Genomic DNA, 18,234 nt, shown 5'->3' with positions numbered 1-18,234 from the left:
CAACTCATCCAAAACAGAAAAAGAAGGGAAGTTCAGTGGATCAGAGTATATTATTTCACTTCAGCTCCCATTTCCGGGCTTTTAAAGCTTGGAGACAACAGCAATGTCCTGTCATACACAAACCTCTTCTCCCCCCTTATCAGGAGCTGCCAACCCAGCGCTCCAGTGCCATCAGGAACGCGCACTCACCCAATAAAAATACCACTAGCATCTGAACCATGGAAGAGCGAACTCCTGTCTAGTTTAACGTGGACTCTGGTCTCCTTGCACACAAAAAGCACATGCAATTTCACAGCATCCCTTCAAAACCCAGCCTCACGCTCCTTCCAGTTGCAAAGGGGACAATGTTAACAGCAGAAATACAGGGTCGGTTTTATGGATAAAATAGATAAACACAAAGGCACTCACCTGAGGAATAAAAAAGTATCTAGATCTTGAATCTGTAGGAGCGCTCAAAATATAAAAATTAAAACGTCTCGATTTCTCAGTCCCACACACAAAAAAAGAAATACACAAAATCCCAAAGTAAATTGAGAGATATACTGCTGCTTTTAGACTACAAAGGCAGATGCAGTGGCCTACTGAACTATCAGAGAAGCAGAGGCTGCGAGGGGGCTTCAGCCGAGGCCTAGCGGGGCTCAGCAGCCCAAGGAGGGGGCCGGGGGGCAGTGCACGGTGCGGGGAGCCCTCTCTTTGTTTGCAGGGTTCTCCCTCGGCTCTGAACAAGAAGCTGCTCACAGCTCTCTTCCTGTGGCTGCCTCACCTACTGTTCTGTGCAGGCCCTCTGTGGGGGCACGGAGGCCTCGCATACACACACTGTCTCAGGGAAGGGGGAGAAAAAAAGCCGCCTTCCCAAACAAGCCCCCCCCCCCCCCCCCCACCCCACCCCACCCCACCCCACTGAGCCGACTGAAGACACATAGGGCCACGGGGAAGACACAAAAGGCAGAGGGAGGGACTCCCTCGCCTCCCTACAGTTGTTGGGCTTTACAAACAAGCTGCCTGCTACTGCATCCTAGATGAAGAACGTCTTGTGGTGCAGACAGCGGTGATGCCAGCCCCCCCCCCCCCGAAAATGACGGGCGTTTCTCCGAGCCATTTGTGAATGACCTCTGAGAAACATGGTGGTGTGGAGCGCTCTCTTGCCTTACGATCTCGGAAGGCAAGAGAGGAGTGCTCCACACCACCATGTTTCTCAGAGGTCATTCACAAATGGCTTGGAGAACCGCCCATAATTTTTTGGATTGAGGGGCGTGTTTAGGTCACACTGGGACCTCGGCGAGAGGGAGGGTGTAACGCCCGCCATTAGAAAAGGGGCGGGGCTTAAAAAATGATAGAAAAACGCCCCGAATCTGCTCAAGCCGGGGCTAGAACCGAGTAACGCCCCTCTTCTCCAATGGCTGGCCAGCATTTACGAGGCCAGCCAATGGAGAAGGGGGGTGGGTTCAAGCCCCCATACTACTCATTCAATCTTCGGCTCCGCCCACTGCTTCGCAGTGAGACGGTAGCCTCGACCTAAAAAAAAAAAGGGGGGAAATACTGCTATTCAAGACCCAACCACTAGATGGCGGAATAATGCACAGCATAGCGAATCCAGAAAAGATTCACGCTGCAAAAGAATCATTGAGCAGAGCCACTTTCAGGACCCAAGCTTATTGCTCTTTTCAGGACTCTAGTATCGCAATCTTGGGCTAACAATTCTCTGCACAACAGATGCCTGTCCCAACCTAAGCAGGTGGAGATTAACATTTAGCTGTGGCCTGCAACATCAATAGAAAGACAAAGTTACCAATTGTCTGTAACGTTCTTTCTATTGGTCACTCTAAACACAGTTTCCTCACTTTTTGAATATTCCGAGGGGCCACCAGTTTTTCTTCAATGCCCTCAGACACTTCAACCACATTGTAGGTGACTGTGTCCAAAATCTAATTTGGGACCTTAAGGTATACAGGAGTCCACTGCACAGAACGGGGATGTGGTAAGTCAGTGGGAAATTTGCAGTTAAAGTATCCATAGGAAAGAGCTTTCTGAAGGTAAGCAACTTGCCCTTCTGATGGATATTTTCAATCGCAGAATCCTAGCATTGAGAACAGATCTTGCAGATCCTAACTGGCAAAATGGCACTCCCACTGAATGGCTATCAAAGGAAGTAGAGTTTTGTGCACTGATGCCCATATCACAGGGTAACACATCCAGACCAGAATCTCACTCCCCCCAGCGCAGTGTTGCCAGACTTGGTCTCGTTGCAGTTAGCACACAGAACTGCTGGGGTTCCAATGTTAGCAGCTAAAGCAGATTTTAATGTAGAGAACTGTCCACAGAGCTTTTTTTTCTACCACCTGCTTTTTCTTGGCCCCAGTGAACCCCACAGAGAGCCATTACACAATGTCTCTAGTACAGATCAATGTAGAAGCTCAAAGCTCTTTCGGCCAAGCAAGTGGGTCTTTTCTTTCAAGGGATGTGGCAAGGCAAAAAAAAGTTAGCATAACAAACAATGGACTGACATGGAAGAGTGAACCACTGTTAGCGGAAAGGCAGCCAGTCTCACAGCTCAAACTTGCCCAAAAAAAAGTAATAGGGCAGTTAATGCAGTAAGCCTGTAATACATTCAATGCGGTGCACCGAAGTGATGGTGATAAAGACTGCCTTGATCACCAAAAGGGCAATAATGCATAGGCTTTAATGGCATGCACATAAGAAACATCAGAACTAGATTTAGGTCACAATAAGACAGGATGAATGGTTTGGAGAGAAAATATGTGCTAGGACCATTAACAAAACAAACAATACAGCATTCAGATCTTGGAGTATTAAAGACCAAGATTTTCGCAAAAAAGTACGTTTTTCTGGAGAAATACTCAATACTTTAAAAAGTGCAATGTTTACTAAAAAAAAAAACGTTCCTCCATAAGTCAAGTACACTACTTACAGTTCCAGTCTTAAGGGTTTCAGGTCAACACCAAGCAAGGTTCAGATTGGCATCAAAACTGCACCACCAGCAGCACTGGGGAAACCAGGTGCAGGGGTCAGTGCATAATGTTAATCAATGGAGACTGGGGGTTCTCGAACATGCGCTGCTCACAGGTGAGGGAAGCAGTGTCAGGTGTCAGTTTCCAGGAGTTAAGGTTAATATAAGGGGACACAAGATCGCACAAAACACACACCCTCAGCAGCACAGGAGCCAGGTGCATAGTGTCCACACAACATCTGGCACCCAATTCAATTCGGGAGACAGAGGTTGAAGAAAGGCTCCAGGCCCCGGCCAGGAGGTCGGATGAAGGAAACCCACAGCTGCCCAAGTAAGTAGAGATGCTAGGGGATGTAGGGACAGTGTCAGGAAGCCCTCGGCCTAGGGGCTTCGGGTGCAGGAGTCCTCTTGGGCGTCTGTAAACAGCTTACTGGGTAGGTCGCGGTCATGGCGAGTCTTCGAATTGAGGCTGCAGACCTTGAGGTGGAGTCTGGCAGGGTTCAGCCCCTGGTGAACTCGCGCTCCAAGCTTTGGGGGACCTTCACAGGACCAGTGGGCTGTTTGGACTCTGCCCTTGGGCATTGGGTGCAGAGGTGGATCTGGAGGAGAGCTCACAATTACTCAAAGAAGAGTTCTTTTCTTTGTAAATGGTCTCTTCTGGGCAGATCTGCTGTCCACAGGAGATTTAGAGTCTTCATCCAAGGCAGGTAGTCCTTCAAGGGCTTGGAGATCCCTGGGCCTGTAGGACAAGTCGTCAGAGGAAAAAGGCAGCAGACAGGCCAGCAAGGCTGGAGCAGAGTCAGTCACTGGTGCTTCTCTTGTGCTGGTACGGCACTTCAGTGTCTAGGCTTCTTAGATAGGATTTCTGGGTCCAGGGGAGCCACTTAAATACTAGATTATGGGGTGTAACAGGGGAGTAACCGTTGGGGACCAATTTATTTTGAAAGTTTTATATAGTGCGGACAAGATCCTTGCGGATATCAGAGCGCTTTACACAGAAGGGGTACATGAGGGAGCATAGTCAGACAGGTAAATCAAATGAGCAAACAGTACAACGTCAGACAGGTAAATCAGAAGGAGCAAACCGTACAATGAAGTAAATCATGCATAGGGTGCAATATGAGCTAACGATCGGTGCATTAAAAACAAGTAGAAGTATAATACTGCAATAAAAGGCATACATTCGCTAGTTGATAATAGTCTAAAAAGGCCATTTCTTAGGGTGCTATATGAGCTAACGATCGGTGCATTATAAACAAGTAGAAGTATAATACTGCAATAAAAGGCAGACACTCGTTAATTAATAGTCTAAAAAGGCCATTTCTTAGGGTGCTATATGAGCTAACGATCGGTGCATTAAAAGCAAGTGGAGGTATGAAACTGCAATAATGGCAGACATTCGCTAATTAATATTAGCCTAAAGAGGCTTTCTTAGGGTGTGTTCAAGTAGTGAGAAAGACTAGTCCAAGATGGCCGACAAAGAGAGACCAGTCTAAGATGGCAGCCAAATTGTAGGGATTACAGAGTTTGGTTTCCCTTTCTACTCTGGGAATGTCGAGTTAGTCCATCTTCCATGTTGATTGAGGGGGAGAGCAGAGTTCAGCTTCTTTGCTGCTAGATGGTGGCTTATCTCTGTTTTGCTGCTCCCTGACCGCGTTGGTATGTAGCTTCATGGTCATCAGGGGGGCGATTTATGGCCCCAGCCAGATTAGCCAATGGAGAGTGAAAAGCCAGCGAAAATACCAGTCACATAAAGATATCAGTTTAAATGGGGGAGTGGGCAGGGAGAGGCTTCGTCGAAGCACTACTGAAGACACACCACAGGGCACACCGGAGCCGCTCCAGGCGCCGACCGCTCCGTTCTGAAAGAATCCTTGGTGCGGGGGAGCGCTCGTTCACCAACTTATAGATGGTGAGCACTGAAAATGTGATTTACTTCACCTGCAGCACCTGACGGGTGGAGCTGGCAGCATGATCTACGGATCGGAAAGCAACAAGGATGGCATAGAAACCGTCTCCTCCTAATACTGCTGGTGGTGGTAGTCCTGAGGATGCACATTATAGTGATTCTGCCTCATAGCCCTCCTCAAAGTCATCTTCTTGGCATTTTACATGCAACTCCGATAGACTGCAGGGGGAACCAAAGGGGGCATCGTCTTTATCCGAGCCCTGTTAGTCCAGGAGACGTGAAAGAATCAAATTAGTCACCTTTCTAGGTGATGAGACTTCCGGAGTTGTCAGACTCTTAATTTCTCTGCAGGATTCCCCCACCCCCCAAATGAACAATGTAATCAATGGAGCCACTGTTGACAGGGTCGAAGGCAAACTGGACAACAGCATAGTCCATGCCACTGACCACGCCCTAGTAGTTATTGACCAGGATGTCGGCGGTACAATGACCGGCGATGCCCGCGAAGTCTGCGACGACAATCCTTTCGTCGATGCGGTCGTTGAGGTATTGATGACTGCTCCTTAACTGTAGATGCCTGGGAAGCATCACACTGCGTCGACGAGGATGATTTTCTTTGTCGTCATGGTCATCGAAAACGATGATTTCGTGAACGGTAAAGCCTCTGTTGAATGTTTCTCCTCAGGGGAACAGAAGGCTTTTTGAAGGCTTGCATGCCCTCAGGAGGTGTTGCAGGCTGCATAAACCTCACCTTTTTTACCTTGCTGTCCTTTGTAAGAAGTCCTTTCCTCTCCTTTTCACCTCAATGAGGAGATTTTGTAAGACTATGCCTGTAAGACCCATGAGTGGTCTTTTAAGCTTTATGAGGGCGCTCACTGGATGAATGAGGCTTGGCTCTTTCCCTCTCGTAAGTCCGCCTGGATGACTAGGAAGAAGAAGCCTCATCACTAGATTGAAGCTCTTTTCTGGTCTTGAGCTTTTAAAGCCACATTAGAAGACGCCCATCACAATCCCTCATCGCTTTGGTGGAGAAGCTACAACATACCGTACAATCCTTGGCCTAGTGGTCAGGGTACAGGTAGTAGATACAGTCCCTGTGAAGGTCATCAACATGAAGTCTTTTCTTAGAGCAGGTGGAACAGGCTCTAAAAAGACACCTCTTCTCCTTGTCAGATTTCAGGAATGTTGATTAAGGAAACCAAATAAGTAGAACTCGGAAGAAAACGTTAGTAAAACCTTGCAAGAGTAGATAAAGAAAAAACTGAGCAGAGCTCAGTGGTGGCTCCCTAGCACAACATGCAGTAGAAAATCTGAAGATCTGAGGTGCTCTCAGGTGTGTTCTAGAGCGTAGGGTGTGCAGATTGGCTAAAGCCTAGATTTGGTCTTTTACAAAAAGATAATGAAAAGGATACAAAACTGAAATAGGCCTAGGCCAGTTTTTCTAGTTTACGCAAACTTTGCATTGCTGTTTATAATTCACATTTACTGGAGGAATTCTAAAAACTCACAAAAATTAATGCAGTAAAAAATCCGAACACGGTTAACCGAAACGTCAAATGCCTAGCATTGCCACACAAAGATGTGCCAAACTTTCTACTTCTGAACTGCTATCACACCCCTTTCAAAGGCACATTACTGAACCTAGCAGGTTATTCACAATTCTAGTGCAACCCTTTTTAAGTACCTTTAACTGAGATTTTGTTCATGTGCTATACAAAGAGTAGGACTCACCTTGGTTTACTACCATGTTTGATGTCACAGTGGTGGATGTTTGTGTAGTGCCAGTCTCGTGTGTTTCACAGGGCGGGTTAGAACACACACGTGGCTGCAGGGTAGCAGGTGGCTGTGGTGCATCACCTCCAATGCTAGATGTTGCTGTGGTTGAGGTGTTGGTAGTTTGAGTCTCATGGGTCTCACAGGGAGGATTGGAGCACACTTGTTGAACGGATCCGGGCTGACCTGTTCCAGGCGGCTCTGTACTGATGTTAGAAGTTGCTGTTGTCGAAGTGTTGGTGGTATGGGTCTCATGGGTTTCACATGGAGGATTGGAGCATACCCGCTTAAGTGGACCAGATTGTCCTATGCCTGTTCCTGCTGTAGCAGTCATGGTTGTGTTGGTGGAACTAGTCTCAAGAGTGTGACATGGCCTCTTAAGATCCTCAGAGGAAACTGTGCCAGTGGTGGACTTTACTGTGGTAGGTGTTTGAGTTGTGGTGGTCTCATGGGTTTCACATGGAGGGTCGGAACAGGCTGTCTTAACATTGCTCGTGTGAGTCTCAGGAAGTTCAGAGGACTCCTCACCATCAGCAGACACACTCATTGTGGTACTGGTGGAATTCGTTTGATGCGTCTCACAGGGTGGGTGCTCACCAAGCCGAATGTTTTCAGACAGTCCCGTACCGATGTTAGACTTTGCAGTGGTCGGTGTGTGTGTCGTTTTCGTTTTTAGAGTCTCTGATCTTGGACTAGTGGACACTGCCTTTGTATCTTTGTGATCACTCATTTCTGAGACCGCATGAGCAAGCTGTGTCGGATTGCTGGACTGGCTCATGCTGCTACTAGCAGAAGCGGTCATAGTTGTACTAGTGGAGCTAGTCTGGTGGGTTTCGCATGGTGGGTTTGTATTTGTTCTCTGTATGTTCTCAGATGGTAGATTGCCCATGTTTGACCTTGCAGTGGTTGGCGTGTGGGTCGTGTTAGTCTCGTGTGTCTCACACGGAGGATTAGAACACACTTGCTGAAGAGTAGCAGACTGTCCAGTACCCATGTTAGCAGTTGCAGTTGTGGCAGTGGGGGTTGTGTTTGTCTCATGCGTCTCACAAGGAGGATTGGAGCAAACGCGCTGCACTGTGCCAGTCTGGCCAGAGTTTAGAAGTGAACTAGCTACTGTGGGAGTGTTAGTAGTGTGTGTTTCATGCGTCTCACACGGAGGATTTGAGCACACACGGACTACAGTGCCATTCTGCTGAGTCACAAACGTGCCAGTCTGAGTATCAAAAGGAGGGTTGGCGCAGACAAATTGGATCATTCCTTGCTGCTGCACTAAGTTTCCTAGATTGGCAACAACTGATGTGGTAGCAGTGTTGGTGGTGCCAGTTTCATGGGTCTCACAGGGTGGATTAGAACATACAAGGGTTACAGTGCCTGGCTGGTCTCCATGCCCGGAATCTGCGATATTAACAGTAGCAGTGGGGTGCTCAGTTGTAGGAGAAGCCAGAATTGACATAGGAAGGTCATGAACTCCTTGACCCTCCACGTTGCTGGGTGCAGAAATCAAAGTAACCTGAGTGGGCTGTGAGATGGACTGTGAGAAGCAGAGAAAAAAAAAAGACAGTTAATTACCAACCTCAACATATCAAGACTAGAAGCCAAAGAGCCATAAAAGTGTATTTTATAGGTAATACGCAAGAAGAAATCTTTATACAAAATGAGTTTATTTGTTATTGTTTACAGAGGGAACCAGAACTGAACATGCAAATTTAGCGCAGATGCTGCACTGTGGACTATCAGGCCTGGAAATCAAGGAACTCATGCACAAAGTTGAGCACTTCAAACTTTGGCCTTGTTGCTTAGCATGACACAGATACTACAAGGCACTTAATGCAGTGGTCACTACAGGGGTGCACACCTGACAACATGGCATCAAACTAACAGCAACTTTATTTCCTTTAACAAACCCTAGCCCACGCAATAATGATCTAGGACTACAGACATAGGCTGGTTTTTAAACTAGCAACCTAAACATTACTCACACCCACTGCTTTTTGGGAAGTCCAAATTTCATGCACAAGCAACTTTAGTCAAACCCACATCTTATATTAATTTTGAATCGCAACCGGGAAGAAAAGTAAGTCATCCAGAGTTTTTTTTCCTGTGCAAGAAACGAACCAAGAAGATCAGAGCATCACATTAAGTAGGCGCTCCATGCATTTGCCATCACATAGGTGGTCAACAAAGCGGTGTGAGGTAGAGACCACAAAACCATCCTTTAGTATGAGGCAGACCGCAATCAAATACCAGCAAGCTGCAGCGAACCCCAAAGACCAATACACTCCAATTGTATTCAAACATACAGAGCCAAAGCCAAGCACACAACTGAAGGGCATCAATGCCCACCATTTACCATGCTGATATTTTATTGGTCGTCTTAAATAATGCATTATCTTTATACAGAGATGCATTTGAGTTAACGATCATACCCCAAATCAACAAAAACTATTCACTAAGTGACTGAGAGGCCTGGGTGTGTGGAGAAAGAAGTCTTCAGAACTACATTCAAACCCTGCTTTAACTCAACTGAGCAGTGGCAAAAAACTACTCGCTAGCATTCCCAAAATGCTGGCCCCTCAAAAGAATGCACAGTTCTAATTTGCCTCAAACAACTAAATGGATAGCCAAACCATTTCGTAAATATTGTAAATACTTAAGCAAAATGGATGTCTGGTGTACTTTGTCCCCGTTAGCTGTCTTGCGTCTGAATTACTTTTGATCTGAAAGTTTAAACAATTTGCCTACATGGTTATTAAAAGTTATCAGTAAGACCCATAGCTGGATGCTAAGCCTAGGCTTCCACACTACGATACTGGAGTTGCATTCCGCTGGCTTTCTTTAAGCGTGTAAAGAAATGCTGCTCTTATTGATCTTCAGATTTGCTTACCCTGTAAGTAGCTGCTCTGGCTCAAGGCAGCTTGAACCTTTTTTGGTCCTTAGTGAGATATATAGCGTTTTAAGCATTTCCATTTGGTTAGGGCTGGAAGGTATGCATTGATTCAACTACTCTTACTACTGGTGAACGCACAGTTCCAGGTTAAGCACACAAGACTGAGCATTCCAAGTTTGCAATAACATACCTGCATAGTAATAGTGGGGGTGGTAAGCCCTGTGGCTGCCGTGAGGGTGGTCTGTGCATTAGAGACTGTGATGGATCCAGGATTGATGACCTGACTAGAAAGAGTGGCAATGGTGCCCAGGGTGGTGATGGGCGTAGCAAGAGAAGCGTTGGCGTGTACACCAGTACCCGCCAAGCTAGAGGATACTGTACCCGTCACTGTGCCAAGCGTCGTCATACCTACACAAAAAGACAAGCGTTCAGTCCACACAACAGACTTTGGAAAGCATTAATATATTAATATTCAAGTTAGAGGCACCAAATCAAAGTGAGAACTACGAGCCCCAAAAAAATAAGAAGGCAGGAGAAGTACAGAATGTCACATTTCCCATATACTATCTTGGTATGGTTGTACAGTGGAGATCTAGCAGATGATTTGTCAATAAGATACAGTACTCTTGAAACAACAGTAACCAAATAGCTCGACAATACACCTCATGAGCGGTTTGCTGGCATTTTAATGTACAAGAAGGTTCTACAAATGTTTGGGCTTTCACAAGATGAGACCTTCAAGGGAGAACATGCTTGGAAAAAATGCAAAACAAACTCCGAATGCATTATGGAGGTCTCTGCAAAGAAGCTTTAGCATACATTCCCAAAAGAAGGAATCCCTGTACAGGTTAACCAAGGAGGAACACCCAGACAGTAATTGTTTTTTAATCTCCTTCACTTAGCAGGTTACTAGGTGTCTGATAGCTAATCAAGAGTGCACAAGGAAGTCAGAACATTAGAGATCTATCCAGCAGTCTGTGCTCCTTTTGCTCCAACCAGTCTGATCCTGCTGCCGGACTATAAGAGGAAAGGTCATGTTTAGTAGCATCAGAGCAGGAGGGGTGTTTCTTCAGTTTCAAGCTCAAGTCAGATGCGGACAACCAGCTATCATGACCATCTACCACAAAAGTGAAGGTACAGACGTTGAACAATCTGAAGCGAGATGAGAAACCAAATTTTACAGACCGCATACCAGTGCTAACGCACAAGTTACTTTCCATCGGTAACAATATATCTGTGAGAAACAGTAGTTCGTATTAGATTCCTTACCTTAGAATATCCCCAGGCAACAGACTGGATCCAGAAAATTTTGCGTAGCCGTACCCCTGGGTGTCGGTAGGCGTCATCTGCGGCTCCGCGTCCGTCGTTGGCGTACTTAGACGCCGCCCTCGCGCGCTGATGCAAGTTCTTATACACAGCTTTTCCGCGCCAGAAACGCAGAGCCATGATAAAAACCAACACTGGTGCCATGAAAACAAGGGCCCTGAAAGGGATGACCTTAACCCTAGATATCGGTTCGCAGAACGGGGAGGATGGGTGGGGCGGTAAGGAATCTAATACTAACTACTGTTTCTTACAGATATATCGTTACCAAAGGTAAGTAACTTGTGCATCTGAAAGAAACAGGTTAGTATTAGATTCCTTACCTTAGAAAAGATACCCCAGCAATACCAACCCCGGTGGTGGGTCTGTAAACTAATGATCACACCAGAAAGTCCTGGAGAACGGAACAGCCGAAAAAGCCATCTCCCCAGACCATGTGTAGCGAGGCCCACGTAGCTGACCGACAGATGTCCTGCAAGGGGACTCCCCGACCCAGGGCGCAGTAGTAGCCGCCGTGGCCAGAGTGGAATGGGCACGTAGCCCCACAGGAAGCTCCTTTCTAGCCAGAGAGTAACAAGCCTTGATGCACAAGACGACCTATCAAGAAATGGTCAGTTTGTGCACCGCCCGACCCTGCTTAGCTCCCACGTAACTGACAAAGAATTGGTCATCCACCCGGAACTGGCATGTACGATCCAGATAGAATGAGGGCGCACGTTTTGGGACCAGACTGTGGAGCCTCTCTTCCTCTTTTGAGGGATGCGGAGGCAGAAAGAAGGCGGGCAAGGTAATTGACTGCCCGATGTGGAAGGCTGTGACTAAATTGGGCAGGAAAAAGGGTCTTGTCCGCAACACAACTTTGTCTAGATGGACGGAAAGGAGGTTGAGAAGAAAGAGCATGGAGCTCACTCACTCTCTTGGCAGAGGTGATGGCAACCAGGAATGCAGTCTTGAGAGTAAGGAGACGAAGAGGACAGTTATGAAGTGGCTCGAAGGGAGCGCACATCAGATAAGTCAGAACAAGGTTCAAGTCCCACTGAGGCATCACGAAAGGAACAGGAGGGAACATATGAGTGATGCCCTTCAAAAGGAATATGCTACTTACCAGTATGCATCTGTTCTTGGCATAGAGGGCTGCAGAGTGGGACATTTATGAATAGATCGCCATCTGGTGTTGGGCTTGGATGATTGCACTTGTTTTTCTCTTGGAGAAGTCTTTTGTTGTCACGAGACTGGTGACTCCTTCTTTGGGTGCTAGTGCGCATGGGCATCGGCTCCATCCTTAGATTGTTTTGCCATAGTAGGGTTAGATGGAGTAGTATGATAGAATACAGATAGAAATGCCCATGTAGTGTATCTAAATAAGATAGGGTTGGAACAGACACAGGTTTCCGGGGAGGCTGGGAGGGCATGTACAACTCTGCAGCCCTCTATGCCAAGAACAGATGCATACTGGTAAGTAACATATTCTGTTCGAGGCATATGGGCTGCAGATGGTACATTTATGAATAGACTATACAGCAGTTATCTCCCTAGCGTGGTCACCAGTGTCTGTCGCAGTCGGTGCAGGGTTTGAACCCAGGCATCCCTACCGGCACCGTCTGAGTCGTTAGACTTTGAAAAATGATCAAAAAAGTTGTCTAAAATTGACTAAGGAGGTACCACTTTTTCCGGATCTGCGCTAGCTGGCGTGGAAAAAAAGAACTGACGTCAGCGTGCGAGGGCGATGTCTAAGTACTCCGTCAACGTCATCCCGGTGCCAACGACGGACATGGAGCCGCAGACGACACCTACCGACGCGCAGGGATATTCTAAGGTAAGGAATCTAATACTAACCTGTTTCTTTCAGATAAGACCAATAAAAACACCAGGGCAAAGTCCTTAAGTTAAATGAGAAAGGTTAACGTTTTTCAATGTTTCTTAAGTCAGGCAGACCAATACCATCCCCACGTGAATATATAAAAATAATCTAGTATGCCTGAGAGATTGGTCTAACTTTTAGGGTGCTGGACTGAGGCAGAAGGCTTGTAATCACACACTAGGATAATCTGAGAAATAGATCAGAACTTATATGCCTGTCAACAAATAAGTAATGTAAGATTAACCATCCTTAACTGGTCTATACCTTCAACAGCACCCGAACGGAAAAAGTGTTACCTTTTCAACTGCTGGACGCCACTATATCACATGGTAATGTGATGTTACATCAGTATCTATCTTAGGAATGTGCAATTAGGAATGTGCAATAAATTATCACCATCACTGAGGAGGCTCACAAATTATATGGATGACTTGAAAGCCATGTGGGGGAGTGGGCTGAGTTTATACCATGTCCTTAGGACATGCAGGATTGCTTGGCTTGAATACTTAATTGTATGCACCAATTGTGAAAGTAAAAAAGAAAACACATTTTAAAAAAGTCACAAAAAAAAGATGAGAACAGCAATTTTCACACAACTCATTTGATTTCTTGCTCCCTTTTCTTACCAACAGGAAAAGAAAAAGTCCCATTGAATCGGTTTGAATGAATGCTTTGTATAAAAGACTGGGCGAGATGCGTTACAGCTATAAGAATTGGGGTAATTTAGGGATCAGAATCGGTCCAGAGGAAAGTAATGTGACCCTTTTTAGGTTGTGATGGTGGCCGAAACAAGTAGACTCAACTAGATGCTCAAGTGATTAGAACTCTAAAATATTTCCAGTTTTTAATCTTTCCATGCGGACCCATATTAAAAGATCAAGACTAGGTAACATGAAGGCATTCTTAAATTATAGACCCCCCCCCCCCCCTCACCCCCCATCCATTACATCAGTGCTCCTTTGAGGATCCATAAGAACGCCTGATACAGGCTGTAGTAGGAGGAGGAACTTTATGATTAAGTAAGCCACTGTAATTAACAGTGGGTAAGTTCTTTTAAAAGAAGATCTTTCCTTGGGTGGATGTAGGGAGTTCTCATTACCTAAAGTAGTGGATCAGGTCTTGATTTCCGAGACACATTGGAAGCTGAATCGACCCTTGCAAGTCGCTTCTCTGCTCCCTCCAATTAATTGAACTGACTGTGCCTAGAGCCTCTGTTGACAAGCTAGTCTGAATCGGTACCAAGGAAAGCCACGTGAACATTTGTGACGGTGGCTGAAACACGCAGACCAAAGTAGATGCTCGAATGATTAGAACGCGATAGCTTCACCTTCTGCTATCTTCTTCCAAGCATATCCGGTGGAACTAATATGTCATTGCACATTTGGTGTCTCAATCTGAAATCATGGCCTGTACAAGGTGGAAACAAAGGTTTTCCAAAGAACGTTGGTAGCAAGGATCATTTATATTGGTGATGTAGGCAGCTACAAAACTGGCTCATCTGTTGCAAGATCCTTGCTAAACAATTTCCCCAAAGAATCAATGATATACAACAAAACATTAAATGCACATGCGATTAAGGATGGAGCTACACCTCACGCAAGATAACACTTGGGGGGGGGGGGGGGGGGGGGGGGGGTAAAATGTACACAAGCAGTAGTATAACTATGCATAATTAGGCAAAGGTGGGAGTGTCCAAATTGTGCAGCATCAAACCAGGTCCGTAACTAAAGATGTTTTTTTTAAACTGATGCATTAGACTATATGAAGCAAAATTACGTTGAGACTTCCATCAGTTTGGACGACTTCTAGGGCAAAAACGAACTGCAATTTAAGGAAAGGAACCGCAGAAGAGTGAAAGGCATAAACAGAAGTGAGGCACCTGGCACGTTCAGAAAACATAACATACCTGTTGTGCCTTTCATCACAAGGGTGGTAACATTAGGCTTAACAGAAGAGACAGACACAGGAGTAACTAGACGAACGCCACCCATGGGCACTGTTCGCAAGATGGTGCCGGGTTGCCCAGGAGCTCCTTTCAGGACCACCTGCAGTACAGAGACAACACAGAAATGTAAGGCTAGATTATGGTACTTGAAGTTACAGCAGTGAAATCAGACTTTAGACTCAAAGTTCATACTTTTAATTGGACCGTAATTTTAGCAACAATCCTATCTAATTAAAATGTGAATGCCTACCATTTACAACACAACAGGCTAACATGGATTCAATGCTACGACCAACACTACTTACACCACAAGTTGCAAAGAAATGCTCCCAGCGGTCTTCAAGTGCCCCGACGACGTGCAAGGAAGACGTCATCCTTCCTTACCTTCTGCATTTGGCGCGGTCTGGCCTTAATGTTCATTCCATTAAGGTTCATCTCGCTGCATTGACTGCCTACAGGAAATGCCCTTCACAGACTTCCTTTTTTCAGATCCCTGTGATCAAAGACTTTTTTGGAAGGCTTGAAGAAAGTGTTCCCTCCTGTCAGGCTTCCTTCGCCTTCATGGGAATTGAATGTGGTGCTGTCCAGTTTGATGAAGGAGCCTTTTGAACCTATTCATAAGGCTTCGTTGCAGCACCTGTCCTGGAAGGCGGCGTTCCTCGTGGCCATTACATCGGCCCGCAGGGTAAGTGAAATTCAGGCGTTGTGTTGCCAAGAACCTTATACTGCATTTCATGCTGCTAAGGTTGTTATGCGTACTCACCCTAAATTTCTTCCCAAGGTTATTTCTGATTCTCATGTCAACCAGACTATAACTTTGCCTACGTTTTTTCAGAATCCTTCATCTCCAGCGGAAAGGTCCTTACATTCCCTGGATGTTAGGAGGGTTTTGACATTTTATCTGGATAAGACCAAAGATATCCGTAGGTCAGACCAATTGTTCATCAATTATGGATCAGTCAGGACAGGTCTTGCTACCTCTAAGCAGTCCATCTCTAGGTGGATTGTGTCCTGCATACAATTGTGTTACCAAAAAGCTAATAAGACCTTAGGAGGTAAGCCTAAGGCTCATTCCACCCGGGGCACAGCTGCCACGACAGGCTTGCTCCGCAACGTGCCGATAGCTGAAATCTGCAAAGCAGCCACTTGGAAGTCAGTTCATACCTTTGCTAAACATTACTGTCTGGACACTGATGCCAGGGCAGATGCTCAGGTTGGGCAGGCTTCGCTGCGGAATTTGTTCGCACAATAGTGGCGTTAATCTCTTTCTCCACCGCCGCTTTGGTGTGGGGATGGGCTTGCCATTCTAGTCACTAGATTATGACTATACACAGAGATCCCCTACTACAGAAGGAGTAGTTTGTCCTGTAACTCCAGTTCTGTAGTAGGGGTATCTCTGTTATAGTCATAAGCGCCCGCCCTCCTCCCCGGTGGAGATAATTCTTCATGTAAGGAATGCTACAGGTCTGGCGTGCTACGCCTTCAAAAAGAACTGAAAGTAGGAGGGGCCTGCTATGCATTCTGGGATACTGGGAGAAAGTTCTGGAAAGAGTTCTCTTAAAGGCACAGTATCCTATTTAAGCCACATAATGGCAGCCTATGGGGCTTGTCTGTCCATGCCTTCCTCTCTATCATTCCAGAGTCTTTTACTGGTGGAGGCAAGTTTCTCTATGGTAGAAACTGCAGGCTGGGTTATGTGTGGTGGTGTTTGGTGGAATTTCTAGTTGAAGTACTGGACAGTGTAGCCTGTGGATATAGGCTGCATTACTTGTCTTTAAATTCTCTCTTAAGTGTCTTGCAGGGTCTGCATGATTTGACAACTTAAGAGATTATTTTTGATTGCCGGGGTCCACGCACATGGGCGGGACTATTCACTAGATTATGACTAACAGAGATACCCCTACTACAGAACAGGGGATCCTCTTCAGGAGAGCGATATTTCTTAAGATCCTCGCTGGGACTGACTTCACCGTAGCCGGAGACAGGAAGACCTCATTCACCGGATCCATGATACCCGGGACCAACGGCAGTAAAGGTTTGGGTGCCGATCTGTGCTGCAGGGTGTCAAAGATGACCGTCGTCTTGACCGGCGGAGCGGTCACAGGCACTCCTAGTTTCAGGGCTCCCCTGCCCAAGATGTCTTGGAACGAGAAAATATCCTCAGTTGGAGATATTCTCGATTGTGGGCTGTCTGTTAGAGTCTGAGAGTAATCCCTGTGAGAGCGTGACCTCGAAGAACTTGAAGATCTAGGAGTCCGCCTTCTGCTCCTGGACCTAGATCTTCTCTTACTTGAGCGCACTCTAGAGCGACACCGCTCTTTGTGGCGGGAGGCTTGTTCTCGATAAGCCCTCAAATGATCCACCGTCTCCTTGTCCTTGGCCCAGTGGTAAAGAGGTCTGTACCACCTTGGGGAAAGACTAACAGAACGAGACTTCTGGGAGCGATCCCTCACTGGCAAACGTGTCGGAGGATGTTGATCCGCTTGTTCCTGCTGCTACCTTGCAGGAGACTTGGACCTCTCCCTGTCTGAGGAGCTGACTTCTCCATCCAAAGATCTGTTACTGCGAGATGCCGAGGAGGATGAGGACAGGCTCACCAGAGACCATCTAGAGGAAGACCTCGACCGACCTCTCTCATCCGAGGCCCTTCTCCTTTTGATGGGAGGATCCTGTATCGGGGATTGTTCCACCTCCGCAGCCGATGCTGATCTTGGGGAAACCTGCTCAGACAGCAGGGCGAGAGGCTGGTCCAATGATTGACTCCATCTCCTGCACCACCTGCCTCAAGGGTGACCTTTCCTGTGTTCTTGTAGAGGAGACATTCCCTGAATTCGAGTCGCCCCGTTCCCTGGATCTCTGCTGACCGGTCGACGGTGGCTGCTTCAACGTCGAGCGCCGAGCAGATGGACGCCCTCTTGACGTCGACCGTGATCTCCTCGACGCCGATCTCCTGTGTGACGGCGGAGGATGCTCCGACGTAGAGTGCCGCTGCTCCAACGTCGAATGTTCCCTCAACCTCGAATGTCGATGACTGTTCCTCGACGTAGAACGTCTTGCCGTTGAAGGTTGTCTGCCAGATGACGGAGGCTGCTTAGACGTCGAACGCCGATGATCTGGCGACGACGGGGGATGCCTCGATGTCGAATGCTGCTGGGCTGACTGCGACGGAGGCTCCCTCGAGGTCGAACGCCGTTGACTGGGCGTCGACCTGGGCTGCTTAGACGTCGATCGACGATGCCCGAATGTCGACAGGCTCCCTCGACGTCGAACAACCACGACTAGTCTTAGACTGAGGTTGTCTCTACGTCGAACGCCGGTGGCCAGGCGTCGACGGAGAATGCCTAGACGTCACAGCATGATGATGCTGCTTAGACGCCGGTTGGCTCGCTATCGAGCTCCTCTGCTTCAAAGGCTACCTACCCCTCAACGCTGTCTGTAGCGGAGGTACCTTACCTTTCGACGCTGAAGAAGTCTTCTTCGTCGCCATCGACTGCTTTTTCGACGCCGATCCAGATGCCGAAGGTGAACAAGTCGGGATTCCTCTCGACGTCGACCGCGTCCTGCGAGT

At 47.0% G+C, this 18,234-nt stretch overlaps 1 protein-coding gene across 1 annotated transcript in view; it reads right to left on the bottom strand.

Moving 5' to 3' along the window:
- The window catches only part of HCFC1 (host cell factor C1), a 167,512-nt gene that overhangs the window by 36,394 nt on the left and 112,884 nt on the right, over positions 1 to 18,234 (bottom strand). Inside the window, exons 15-17 of the mRNA XM_086940255.1 lie at positions 14,628 to 14,766; positions 9,728 to 9,945; positions 6,609 to 8,181 (exon numbers count right to left, since the gene is read on the bottom strand). Of these exons, the coding sequence (XP_086796381.1) occupies positions 6,609 to 8,181; positions 9,728 to 9,945; positions 14,628 to 14,766 (1,930 nt within the window). The remainder of the gene's footprint in view (positions 1 to 6,608; positions 8,182 to 9,727; positions 9,946 to 14,627; positions 14,767 to 18,234) is intronic.

Source organism: Lissotriton vulgaris, chromosome 10, assembly GCF_964263255.1.
Source record: "Lissotriton vulgaris chromosome 10, aLisVul1.2, whole genome shotgun sequence".
In the NCBI taxonomy this organism is placed as follows: domain Eukaryota; kingdom Metazoa; phylum Chordata; class Amphibia; order Caudata; family Salamandridae; genus Lissotriton; species Lissotriton vulgaris.
The sequence above is the reverse complement of the archived record's forward strand: the minus strand, read 5'-3'. Positions and strand labels throughout refer to the sequence as shown.